A 13,885-nucleotide genomic window follows, 5' to 3' on the forward strand; every position below is an offset into this window, starting at 1 on the left:
ATCTCCTTTTACACATCCAAGGGCATGAAACCCCAAGCGCGGACACTGATATGAGGACTGAACTTGGCCCAGCTGCAGCATGGATCGCAGCTTGCGTCCCTGGCTCTCAGGCTCCAGGTTTTCAAGTGCTGGTACCTGGCGTAGTGTGTGCTGGGAGAAAGGAGTAATCCACCATAGCAAGAAAAGCATCCCCAGAATAATTGCCTACGTGCATTTGAAGTTCCGAGGGTGAGATACAATGCTCTCCTGTTAGAGGGATGGGGGTTACCACCATCCTGGCCACCCAGCCATGCAAGGGGCTCCTTCAATCTTATTTATTCGAGCACTGGGGAGGAGGAATATGGGAGCTCCCCATGAGCTGGACACTGCTCCCTCCCTGCCTTGGCGAAGGCATGACATGAGGCCGCAGAGCGGGGTCACTCTGTCGTGCTCCCATCAGGGAGGAAGCCTTCCCACACCCTGGCAAACCCCTAGTGAAAGACAATCAGGCTCACTGTCACCAAGCTAATTCCGATGGCATAAAAGCAGTAATGAAATTCACGGCAGGATTAGCCTCTCCATCCAATGGGCCGGCGCCACAGTGACATATCGTGCTTCTTGCCCGAATGTAACACACCATCTAATTTACGTCGTGTAGCGAGCGGGAATGAAATGTTCATAAAGAATTGCTGAATCTTGTCACCTTAACTGCGGCCCCGGGCTCTGAGGCATCTGTCAGGGAGAGGAGAGCGGAGAAGGAGGCTCCTGCCTTGCAAAGCTGCGACCAGGGCTTTAGGAAAGGGGAGATGGCTGCATTAATCTTCTGGGTCTGTGCAATGGAGATGCAGCGTGTGGGGATGAGGACTCGAGGCTGGAGGAGGGGGGCTGTACAGCTCCCTTGTGTGTGCACGCTGTACTGAGTGGTGCCAGCGATAGGAAAGGGGCTGTTAGATCTCCCCCCCCCCCCCCCAGAACTGCGTGCCTGGGATGCATGAGAAGGGACCTGTGGTGGTGTGGAAATAAGGGGCAGCATCCCTGGAGATCCATGTGCTCACAGCAGAACACAAGTTCCCAGTTTCCATGCTGGGTCCCATGGGCAGGTACACACCGGTCAGCAACCGCGGGTGTTTGTCTCCAGAAGTGTGTGCAAGTGTGCATAACCCTTCTGCTGTGGCTTGGCAGCCCCATTCCCCCGCCTCTCCTCCCTTCCCCAAATGTTTATTTGCAGTTAATTTTCATGGATCCTAATGGCTTGGATCCTGCTAGGGGGGATCATGCTTGTCTTTTCAGTCAGAAAGTTTGCAGAAAAAAATAGCCCTTTCCTGTTGTGTTTGGAGTAATAGCGTATTGGTGTCCGGAGGGGAGTTGGCAAGGAAACAGGGAAGTTTATTAAGAGTAAGAGATTGAATTCCACTGGGTTTAATTGGAAGTGCTTGAGCAAGCAGGAGAGGGAGCCGTCCAGTCCAGCCCCCTGGAAACAGCAGTGCTGTCCCCAGGCTCCATGCCCATGGGTCTGGCTGCTCTGAAGCCACCTCATCTCCTTGTCTGCTGGGGAAGCTGCAGGGTCTGGTTTGTTTGCTTCCTTGGGGTCATCTGTGCACCTCAATCCTGGCTTCCTATTCCATCAGTAGGTAGAATCCCACATGGGCTCTGGAAATGCTGGGTCAGGAGGGGTGCAGCTCTGAAGCAGCTGGGAAAAGGCAGTATTTGAGTCTGCATTTTACTTTGGAAGCAGTTTCAGGGCACAAGGCGTGCAAATGAGACTTGGGCCCTGTCCTTCCTGTGCTGACCTAGTCTGCTCCCGTGAAAATCCAGGGTTTCCCCATAGGCAGGGACAGCACAGCTCCAAGCTGGGACTCGACAGCGGCTGGATGGTGTGCAGGTATCAGGTACGTAATTTGCAACGGGGATATGTTTTGGGAGAGTAACCTAAACTTGAGAAACCTGTTCTGCTTTCCCATTTTAAAGCAAGCAGAGTGAATCCATTTTAGATCCCAATCCCCACACCATTCTTCAGGGTACAGAAAAGTCTCCAAGTCAGATTCCCATGGATGAAACCACCACCTGCCTTGGGCTGGGCTGGACGCTGCCAGCAGAATGAGCTGCAGCACCTTTGTGCCTCCACAACACTGACACTTCTAGGTATGCAAAGCAATATGGAATTGTGCCTTTGTGGTTGCAAAATGAGCTGAGTGCCAAAAGCTCGATCCCCTCCCAGAAAAGCTTCTCCTGCAAGACTTTCTCCTGTCCCATACTGAGTTGAAAGAGGCATCAAATACTCTTTTTGCTGATGAAGGTAAATGGGGGCTCAGGCTTTTGTTTCACCTTGAATACAGTGGATTGCTCTGCTGAAAAATTCCAAATTAAAGAACAATAAATAAAGTAATAAATTATTTAGTTGAATTTAAAAAATTGCTTCCCCACAAATTAAGATATATTGCTTCAAATTAAATGTTTCATTAAAACCAAGATTAAACTTTTGGGGGCTGGGGAAAGGAAGACTTTTTAATTTGGCTGAAAACCTGAAAACTGCCATTTTGCATTGCTTTAATTGCAAACTCTGGAACAAAAGTGACAGAAATTTCACAAAGCACAGTTGTGCTGGTTTGGTCTCTGCTCCCATCCCTCTGGGAGACCAGCAAATTTCTCTTTCAGACTCTCCAGGGTGGCACATGGCTGCAGACTTTCAGCTGCAAATCCAAAGCGAGCATGTCTCTTATCCCAACGAAACCTCACAGGAAAGTGCTTTAACTGAAGCACTTTGCAGCTCTTAGGCTTTGCAAAGTCTTGTTTCTCCACAACCTTGCTTCATGGGTGAAATTGCCATAGTGGCTGGCTGTGTTCCAGCTTCCCCCTCTGAAATGAAAACTGGGAGTTTCCAAGGCACAACTCTTCCCAACCTTGTCCTACTTCGTGTATAGCACGCTGTGTGCTCTTTTGTTTTTATATACTTTTCTTTTCAACTTCTTCTTGGTTGATGACCTATTCTGGGACTCTTGAAGGTGGGATTTCAGCCATATGTCATACCCCAGTCTCCAGATGTGACCTTTGCCTCTGACAATGTGAGATGTAACCTTGTGTCTCTGTTTTCTTGTGGTCTTACCCGTGTGGAGCTTTACTACAGGTTCTCACAAGCACATGGCCAAGCCACAGAGCTGAATGGGACAGCCAGCCTTGCACAGGTGGAAATCTATATAGACTGAAATGAATGAGTTTTCTAGTTCTCTGGGCAGTGATCTGCTTTGCACTGCACCTAGCAGGACTGAACCTGTTGCGGGGGGAGATCTCTGAGGCCTGGCCGGCCGCTGCATGTTAGTACCAACTTTTGTACTCTATCAGGGACTGCTGAAGTGGCTTCCAGTTCAGCACATGCCTCCCTAGCTACTCGTGCATTGATTCAGTCGCTGCATGGCACCTTAGTGCTGGGTGTCTTTAAGATGGAGTGAAAAAGTCAGTGCTGCTCAATTTAGGAACAACGTCCACAGACGCTGTTGCAGAAGTAAATAATTGCTAAGGGGTCCTATTCTTTCCCCTCGGACTTTGCAAGAAAACCCAAGCTTAAGGTTGAGGATAAGTGGAAGAACTGTAGGTCGTATGAAATGGTGCTGGAAAAATACTCTCCCCCTTGCCAGAAGGACCCCAGCCAGCAGACTTTCAATGGCAGAAGTGCACAAACTAGTTGGTCATGGCAGTATCCTTCCTGATGCCCTCTTCTCCTTCTACGGCTGCAGGCTGACCGCTGTTAGTATGTCCTTCGCTTGTGGTGGTATCTGCCCCAGGTTTGCAAAGCTGGGACCATAGTTGTCTAACAGGATGGTTAGAGAAACAAGAGGAGTGCGTTTGGGATATTGGGTGGTGTCTGACGGAGGGCCAAGGCCTTATGATGTCTACTCTGGGTTGCTCTGAACCAGGCTGGCAGGAGCCTGGGCTGAGGCAAGGCTGTGTGCTCAATTTCCCTTGGGGTTTAAAAGGTTTCCCTAGAGGGAAACCTCCTGTGAGGGTCTTTTTGCTTTCAGGAGAGGCTTCCTGGGGAAGGGAACCTTTTAAAGGGCTGGGAAAACTTCCTTTTCTGAGTTGTCCTTCACGCACCAAATGGCAGGGATGTGCCTTGTGAGGAAGGCAGCATGCAGGGTACGGGGGCCGGCTCTGCAAGCGAGATCTCAGCCTCTTTCCCTGAGCAGGTGAATGGTGCTGGAGAAGCGACCTCTGAACCGCATGTGTGTTAGCACCTGGAGCTCAGGTCATTCTTAGACTCGTTGGGTCCATGGCAGAGGGCAATTGCTTTTGGACCTATGAATTGTTATGTCCCTCCAAGACACAGGGAAAGCTATAATTGCTGCAGCAAGCCGGCTTTTGCCAGGGAAACTCTCTTATGTACTTACATAGTAAGTCAAGAGTATTTACAGGAGATCTTGCTGCCTGTAACTTAAAGCTTTAGCGAAACAAATTGGAATTGCCTTCTGGAGGCCATTGTTATAAATTACAGCCCCAACATCTGTCCACATCTGCAATGTCTAGACAACTCGTCTCGGCTAGGAGCGTGAGCATGGGGGAGGCTGTGATCGCAGCAGGGAGGGGAAGCAAAGGGCTTATGCTGGGGCTGTGCTGAGCACCCTGGCTCGTGTTGCCCCTCTGCTTTTGAGCATGATGCTCAAAGTGGCGTCTACTCCACCCTGGCCAGGAGGGACTTACAGGGCCATCTGAGCCAGGAGAAGCCACATCTGCATTCCTCCACTGCAGCGTGCAGACTGACACCAGCAGCAAATTTGGCCCTTGGAAGCCTGGACTGCTGTTGCCTTATTTATTGCATGTTGGAGGATGTGAGGGAAGGCAGAGCCTTCAGGCAGGCTTGTTCCTGTCTTTCCCTGGCCCCTGTGCAGCGCTTGCGATAAAGAGGCCAGGCCCATCAGCTGAACGATTGTATTTTTTTTTACAGTTCCTAGCGCAAACCTTCTCATTTATATGTAAAGTAGCCATTAGTCATAGCTCTGTTCCCTCACACTGCCTGATGTACAATCACATTTTGCAGTGGATGAATCTTTCCACACAGCTGCTCTGCTATGAATAATCCGTTGCTGGGCCCATAAATCAGAAAAAAATCATGCACCTCCTTTGCCTGATCCTTACACAAAGTCATATATTTTACATGAGGACAAGCTAAATATTCATGAGGCTTTAAAAGGCTGTTCTGACTACGAGGTACTTGTTGGGGTTGTTTTTGTTCTGTCGGGTCAGGTTTGGTGGTTTGGGTTTGTTTTTCATTCTCATAAGAAGAAATCTTTCTTCCCCCTTTGCCACCCTCCAGGCAGCAACGCTGGGCTCCCAGTGATGGTCCTCTGGGCTTTCGTGTTTGCCGAAGGACCAATGAATTTGTCATTGCTGCCATCTCAAGGATGGGCTGACAGAACTTGCTGCAAACACCAGAGACATATTCTAGAAGCGTGAGGGGTGTGTGGGAGATGGCCATGCCTCAGAGAGTGAAGAAACTGCTTTTGGGGGTAAAGAAGCGCTTCCAGATGTGAGCTGGGGGCACCCAACCGGCTGTGAGTCGGGGTGCCTGTTTCTGTATGTGCATGGCCTTGCAGGGCAGCCCAGTGCTCAGCACCGGGGCCTCTGGCAAGACTGTGGGGGAAACTGGGAAGGCTTCTGACAATGGCTAAAGCCCCTGTCCAAGAACATTGCTGTCACCCTGATTTCTTTTAATCTGTATTTTAAACAAAGTACCTACAGAGTCCATGGACAGGACTGGGACCATGACTTCAGCATCTCCTGCTTCCCAGTGGCCAAGCAAATCCAGGGGGGGACCAGCACCATGCAGCCCCAGGAGTAAGATAGGAAACTGGGAAATGAGCTGAGGGTTACCTGCTCAGGATCCCTGTGAAGATCCCAAACTCCCAGGATCTGGCCTTCCCAAGATATTCCCCCACTCTCTGCCTTGGCCATCTAGAGCCTCTAGTGGCAGTGATGATGCTGTGTGAGCAGGGAGGGCTCAGCCTCCAGGAGGGTCAAGAAACCCTGACAGTGTGAAGACAAGAGGCTTTTCACCTGGTATCTGCTGAATTAGCAGCTCCCCTTCACTGAGAGGGACCAGTCTCATCCTTTCCTTCCCAACCCTGGAGCGCAGTTCCCACCTGCCCTCACAGTGGTGCTGCCATTTGTCTGATCACAAGAAAAGCCAGTTTGACTTGCCAACAGAAGCGCTTAGTTTATATTTCCTGATTATAATTTTTCTGCTACTATAGTGAATTAAAACAGTTTACTGTGCTAGCAAGCAAGCGTCAGAGCTGGCACAAGGTGAGGGGGAAACGTGGCTGGCAGAGATAGGAGAGGGGATGCAGCTCCCCTTTTCAGCAGCACAATGATAAATTCGGCTCAACCTGCAATGTCTGTCTGTAGCCTGACTGTTCTGGATTCTCTGCAGACAGGCCTCTTTCTGGTCATCACCTCCACATGTGCAGCCTTGCACATCTCCTTAGTACCGAGGTAATGAGTACTAGTCCTAGTCCTGTTCCATAATGTGAACATAATTCATACTGTGTAGTCTTGGACTCTTCTTTTGCTCTTGCATGACTCTGTGGCAACGTCCCTTTGTCTTAAAAAACTCCTTTGCCCACAAGCTGCAGGGAGCCATTCTACCACTGGATCCCCCAGGCTACTGTGCACCAAAACCCCTTAGCTGAGATGCCTGCGCCCTGTGCAAAACACACCACCACCACGGATGAGCTGGGGATGGAGAGGCTGAGCTGAACCACTGGGACAGTTCTAGGTGCAGGGGTCCCTGTCCCCCTCTCATGAGCTCTCATGCTATCAAGCACTGTCTGTGTGCTCAGCACTGTGAAACACACCTGCCATAAAGGCTGCTGCTGCTGCCAAGATCCTGCAGGACAAAGGGAATAACAAAAGGTTCCTCCACTGGTGCTCTCCCCTCTTTTCTCTTCCCTTCCTTTTTGCTGTGACTTGGAAAGAATGAAGTCAAGGGACTGCCAAAGCAGAGGAAAACAAGTCCAAGCACACACAGATGGTGAGCCCACAAATTTAATTTAAAATCATTCTTTATTATTCAAAATATTGAAATTCAGGCAATAATGCCCAAAGGAACTGCACTGATTAAAGCTCCCTAATGTTTCATGGCCAAATCTTGCTGCTTCCACCAAGGGTCACTGGGACAAGAAGTGAAATCCCTCTGGAGCACAGACAGAGGTAGGGCTATACCTGCTGTAGATCGCTTAACCAAACAGTTACTTACTGACCCAATCAGCTTCACTTAAAGCAAAGCACCAGCTGTTCCTTACCCAATTAATGATTGCCACAGCAAATTAACATGGCGTTACACCAGGCATGGATGTGGTCCGCAGAGTCCAGAATGCACAGAGCAATATGCTATTGCAAAAATAATCACAGTAATATCTTTACTGTTAGGTAGCATCCTTCATCTGGAAGGATGGTGAGCTCCCTGTGCGCTATATGGCTTGCTTCATGCAACATGCTCTGCAGTGAGGGTGTGGAGGGCAGGAAAGGGGTATGTGATTGCTGTTTCAAGGGGAAAGTAAAGAGGAGCTGGTCAGGGCAGCTCTCCTGTGGCAGAGACAGCATCAACTACATGTTTGGCTCCTGCAATCCAAACAAATCATGATTTAATTGGTTGTAAATCTGCTGAACTCAGTGTGCCTTCCCTCTGCCTTATACACCACAGACCTCTCCAATGCCTCTCCTCCTGCTGTGTGATGTGACACTCCAATGGCACGGGACCATAGCAAGGATCTGGTGGGTGTCACAGCAAAGTGTGCTGGCAGTTCTCCTCCTCTGGGATGCAGTGGACATCTGTGTACATTGTACATTGGTACAAGCTGGTGAGTGTAGAGCTGGCCATCCCGCTGCAGCAAGCATCTTGTGGCCGGAAGAGACCATAAGGCTGAGCTGCAGATGCAGGCATCCAGGAGAGGTTCACATGGTTACCTCCATGCTCATGCTGCCAGGCCAAGTGCTGCCTCTCTGAGTCCTGTCTGTGCTGTGGTGGAAACTCTTGCCCTGCCCCTCTGCAGTTGTTCTGCATTGTGGGGTCCCAATGGCAGTATAGCAGAATAACTCAGCCATTCTCTTCCTCCACCAAGGTTAAGTCCAGCACCTAAACACTCATTAGCTTTTGCTCCACTTTGTTCATTCTTTTTATGACCCAGAGACGTTAATCCCCGGTAAAGTTACAGTCCAGACACATCAATCAGCCTAGAGGGCTTTGGGACAGTGGCGTCTAGTACTGAAGCATTACACTTTTCAATTTTCCTACAATTAGGGCAGCATCAGGTATTATTGACAAATAAACCATGCAATCAAGGCCTTGAGCCTGTCACGCTGCTAGGAAGAGGATCCATTTACATCCCAGCCAACTGCAGGATGCCCAGAGGGAAGAGACGCATGAAGAGCCATACCTCAAGTGCCAGTACCCCCTGGTTGCCTGCAGTACTGTTACAGGAGCCATCCCTTTGTAATTATAGGACTCCCTCATTATAATTACTGTTATTTATATAATTGTAGTAAGTGTTTTCAGTACTGTCAGCTGTCTGGAAAATGCCCAGCCCTATTACAGCCAAGCATTTCAGGCGTTTCAGTGCTACGAGTCTGGCCTTAAAGTATGATGACCAAGAGCATGGCTGGGCCAGTCCAAGGGTAGCAGGCCATGTCCTGGTGACCTGAAAGCTTTCTTTGGAAGATTTCTACGCTTTGGGATTGTAGAGGGATGACATAAGTTTATCCCTGCCTCCCTGTCTCAAGCTACTGCTCTGGGAGCATAGCTCATCCCATAGTGTCACACCCTCCATGGGCTGACATTCCGTGTCACCTCTGCTGGGTCATTGGCTGGAAGAGACACTCCTGGCACTGGGTCACAAGGCACCACCTGGGTCATCATATGTCTCTGCTGGGCATATTCTCTGCATTGCTTTCTCTCTGATTATCTTGTTTAGAAATCTGGAGGAGATGGGGCATTTAGGGAAAATGAGGGAAGGGGCTGGAGCACAGGAGAAGCTGGTTTCATACCTGTAACTTGAAGCTTCACTTTACAGGTCAAACACAGGAACAAAAAGAATGGGTTTAAGCTGCATGTTGGCAAGCAAGTGCTGATGTTTGTGTCTGGCTCCTTTGCATCTAAGCAGGAAGAAATTCAGGGTACCTTGCTTAAGATGCAGAGTCAAATATGTAAATGCAGCAAGGAAAAGAATCTGAGTGCTTCACTGGATGACAAACTGCATGGGAATCAGTGTTGTGTTTGCTATGGAGAAAAGAAAAACTTACTGGGGTCTTATAATTAGCACTAAAGATGCAGGAGGTAACTCTTCTCTGTTGCTCCATGTGAGGTGGCTTCAGCTTTTGGGCACACTGTGAAAAATGTAGGAAAACTGGAGAGAGATTATACAATTTAACAAACCCAAGAGGATTAGAAGCGATGGCTGCCAAAGAGCGAGCTGGTCTGATCTGGTGTGCAACAGAGAAGATTAAAGAGGGATGGGGTGTTGGAGCAGGGTGATGTGGTAAATACCCTCCAGTCTGTGCAACTGCTATTAAGGGAAGCCTGGTCAATTTGTTTTTGTTGGCTGCTTGGTACAGCAAAGAGAACTTGGCCCGATTTTCACACAAATTGATTTAGAAACGTTATTAGAGGAAAGGCAGAGTGTAAGGGCACTGAAGCACCATGGAAGGCTGTTTATGTGACAGAACTGAGCAAATATCCCTTAAGAATTGTGTAAGTCTCCTTGATCCATCCCAGCGATGCAGGTTTCCTCGCCTCGTACCCCCTGCTGAGGAGCAGTGATGGCCCCTTTGGCCTGGCGTTCCCTCTGGACCAAAGGCTCCAGGTAACGTGGGGTACACCACCGAACGGCATCGACTTTACATGGCGTGCCGCTAACAAATGACTTCAAAACCGACCGTGTGCAAGCACGGTGTGCAGCTGGCACAGGACCCGGTGCAGCCAGGCCGTGGCGGGCGGCGTGGGCCTCGGGCGAAGCGCCCCGCCCGGGGAACCTGCCGCCGCTGCCACCCGTGAGGTGCCGTGCCTCGAGAGGCGGCCTCACACCGCGCCGGGGCAGCTCGGGGCGGCAAACAGCCCCTGCGGAGGGGGGCGCCCGCCGACCCTGCCCGCCGGTCGCACCGTCACCGCCCGCAGCACTACAGCTCCCGCCCGCCCCTCTCCCGCGCACGGCGCGTGCGCTCGCCCGCTCCCGGCGTGCCCCGGGCCCCAAGGCCTCCTGGGCCTCGTAGTCGCGGCGGCGGCAGCGGGCCCTCGCCGGCAGCGCGGCCGGGGACTCCATTTCCCGCGGGCCTGCGGGCGGCGCATGCGCGGTGCGGGCAGCGGGGCGAGGAGGGGGACGCGGGGCAGCGCAGGTTCCTGTCTGCGCTGGCTGCGGCCTGGCACTGAGAGGAGGGGCGGCCGCGGCCCCGGCCCCGGCCCTGGCGCAGGACTATGGACCCGGCCGAGGCCGTGCTGCAGGAGAAGGCCCTCAAGTTCATGGTGAGGGGCCGCGGCGGTTGGTGGCGGGGATGGGCACCTGTGCGTGTGTCTGTGCGTGTGTCTGTATGTGTCTGTGTGTGTGTGTGGAGGGGCAGCCGGGGGGAGGGGCGAGGGGTGAGGAGGGGCGGAGGAGGAGGAGGAGGGAGATGGGGCTGGGGGCGAGGGGCGGGGGGACCCAGGGGGAGGCCGGGCCCCTGAGGTGCGCTGGGCGGGCGAGGGAGGGTGCTGAGCAGGGCGCCAGAGGCGCCGTGGGGTGCGGGGAGGGGGCTGCATACAGGGAGCGGGACCCTCACATCCCTGGAAAAGTGTCGGGGGGGGGGGGGCGGGCAGGTAGGGGGTAGGGGGCTGCAGGTGTCACCTGGGAGCAGAAGTTAAACTCGAGTGTGGCAGGAGCTGGCAGAGGGGCCCACTGGCACCGGGAGGGGTTGCGTGTGCAATTCCTGGGATTTTCTCTTTATTTATATGCCTTAGACTATCGTTCTGTACTGCATACCATCTCTCTGCAGTTTTATTTCGTTTTTCCTTCCATTCTGCCGTGAAAGCTGTAAATATTGACACTTAAATCTTTCACCTGCTGCTGCAGCAGCACATCACTGATAGTGAACGTGAGGAGCACTTCCACTGTTAGAGGTGTGCAGGTTGGCCTTTGGCGTGGAAAACGGCCCTGGGGATACTTGCATCCAAGATGCTTTTCAAAAGTGGGCAGTTTACTTAGGTTTGAGGCGTGATGCACTTAAACTGTAGTTTCTTTCTCTCTCTTCATTTGTTGATATTTCTAAGTGTTTTGGCCAGAAACATAAGATTTAGAAATGAAAACAAACTGTTGCCAACTGAATTGAATGTAAATATTGGGTGCCCAAAACTGTTCTTTCCCTAAGGATATAATTTAAATGACTGGCAATGCTTGCTAAAAGTTTGTTTTGGATTAGTGCTTACAGTGGTACAGAATTACATCTAAGCTCATCAAGAAGAAGCAATTCTATTAAACCTCCAGAACATATGCCCAAAATGAAATTGAGGAAACGCTAGTTGCAAATTTTAATTTTTAATGGAGGTTTGAAACACTTGTTTGGCTTCTGTTTTTTAATCTTGTAGGACTTGTTCCTCTTGAGGCTTTTTGACCCTTTTGCTAGTAGTCTCCAAGTTTGTCAGATTTATAGAGTCTCAGCTCAGTGAAGTGGGAAAATGCTATGGATACCTAAATAGGCAGGGTAGCAATTAGTAATCATAAACTCTTTGGTGTGTGATTGGCCAGTGCGGTGTCCCAGATCCTGTTGCACTTGTGTTTGGCCAAGCTTGGTAATTACAACCTGCCTCTGGATAGTGAGTTTCATATCCTGCAAAGTTTCTGCTGAAACACTTTTGTCTTCTGACAAACAGCATTGTGGACATGCTACGCTGACTTCTCATATGCTGCTTTTTTTGCCCCCTGTGCTAAGATTCCCATCCAATGGGTTAGTCTAGACATTTGAGATCTTCAATGAGGTTGGGCCTGGGACCTGAGGGAATCCCTGTCCATCTCGCAGCTGGCTGTGTTCTACTTGAACAATAAAGCTCCCTGACACTAGGGAGAGACCTAAGCATGAGAGAGCTGCTCTCACAGGAGATGGATCTGTCAAGAGCACCAGATAAAGGGAGGCATTATCAAGGTCAGGCTGCACTGAGAACTAAAAGCTAAACCAAGTTCCTCAATGTTTTATTAAAATGCCTCTTGTATGCAAAATCCTTTTCAAAAATGCAGTGGAAAGACGTGGCTTCCCTCTGTCCGCTCTGAACTCTTTAGGGTATTTTTGCTCACAGGTTGAGAGGGGAGTGAGAAAAACTTTTGTTTAACACATCTCAGGCTTTTGCTTTAGCTCATGTCTGTCTATAACATGGCTCTTACTTTAATTATGCTGATGAGGTAAAGTTTTTATCAGATTTGGTGGGGTCTTTTGGTGTTTGTGAAGGTGTGGCACAGGTAGGTTGTTTTGATACCTGAGGTATCAGTTGCAAGTATCAGCTTGGCTCTGCTAGGAAGCATCTTGTTGTTTCTACCTTTTAGCATTCAGAAAGTGCTTAGGTACTGCAGTAATGGCACTGGTACAATTATCTACATGGAAGTAGTAGATCAGCTCGTGCATCCTCTCAACTAATGCTGAATCATTCATAGTGTATTATGTTGTTCATCTGAGTGTGTGATGCGCTTCATTCCTTATTAAGTGGCTCACAGTTTGGGTTGAGGTGGGCTCTGCTATTAATTATTGATTTTCCCTGAGAGGTTCCTGAGTGTCATAATAGGTAAATACTCAAATATCTTTTGGAGGCATGAGACCTATTATCTCTCTAGCTTTTGGTAGTTTTGGTTTTGATATGGGTTTGTGATAGGTTTCATTTAATGTGGAAAAGCAGCCCTGTTGGTGGTAGTATTTTTGTGCTTCTCTAGAAAATCATGCTTTTTCCACTTAAAAATGTCAGTATCTAGTTTTTGGCATTGACTTTGAGCAGCTGTCTTGAGTCACAAGGTATCAGGCAAGATGGACAAGGAGATTTGGTTTTTATTTTAATGTCTAATAGAAAATCATCATGTGAAGACTTCATCCAAAGCTAATACTACGAATTATTTTGCTTTAAAGTATCTATATTGATGCTTTGAAAGACAAACTGGATTCTGTTTGTTTTTCCTGTGTGCTCATGTCTGTGCAACTTTTTGATGGGAGTAAAAGAAGGCCGCTGTCTTACTGACTGGTATTGGCTTGATTACTTGCCAATAAAACATAAAATAAAATAAATAAATAAATAAATAAAAGTATTACATTTAGCTAGTATCTGCTATGAGTTTCCTAGTTATCTGTGGTCAGCTACGGTATGTATAACCCGGTACTTTAAGTAATTTATTTAACTTCATTTGCCTACTCAATTTACCTCTACATTTTAAGAAGGCCTAATTTCTGATATTTAATTGCTATGTATTAGCATTATGCAGTACCAAGCAACTGCTTACCAGGGAAGACTGTTTTTGCTGGTGAGTGAGTGTTTTCTATTGTGTATTCCACATGTCATCCTTCGGAGTTTCTTTGTGAATGAAAGCCAGTTTACAGATTTAAAATATGGTCTTGTAAATGACATAGTCCAGTGTTCTGCAGTCACACCAAGGGTTTTACCAGAGTGGAATCTGTCTCAGTTCACCTCAGCCCCTTTTCATGCTTCTACAGTACTACAGATAAAACTACGCTCTTCATGAAGCATAGTGTGCAAGAGACTGATGCATAAGCTAAAAGGAGAGGTGAATGTGCCCATTAGCTTAAAAAAAACCACCACCACAAAACCCACTCCCAAAACCTTTTGCTTTAGAGAACTCTGGTTTTATGCCTTCAAGAATATGGGATTTCTGTTGTCATAACCATTTACAGAAGTACTAGA

At 49.1% G+C, this 13,885-nt stretch overlaps 1 protein-coding gene across 7 annotated transcripts in view; it reads left to right on the forward strand.

Moving 5' to 3' along the window:
* Window positions 1–10,305: 10,305 nt before the first annotated feature.
* BTRC (beta-transducin repeat containing E3 ubiquitin protein ligase) overlaps window positions 10,306–13,885 on the forward strand; it is a 119,826-nt gene continuing 116,246 nt past the window's right edge. For 3 of the 7 annotated variants that reach the window (XM_056351540.1, XM_056351538.1, XM_056351543.1), the window contains exon 1: window positions 10,308–10,483. In XM_056351540.1, coding sequence (XP_056207515.1) covers window positions 10,436–10,483 — 48 coding nt within the window. In that variant the 5' untranslated portion in view covers window positions 10,308–10,435. Of the gene's footprint in view, window positions 10,484–13,885 lie in introns of all 7 variants that reach the window. The other 4 variants (XM_056351541.1, XM_056351542.1, XM_056351539.1 and 1 more) reach the window with 3 other exon arrangements.

The sequence above is a fragment of the Falco biarmicus genome, chromosome 9, assembly GCF_023638135.1.
Source record: "Falco biarmicus isolate bFalBia1 chromosome 9, bFalBia1.pri, whole genome shotgun sequence".
NCBI lineage: Eukaryota > Metazoa > Chordata > Aves > Falconiformes > Falconidae > Falco > Falco biarmicus.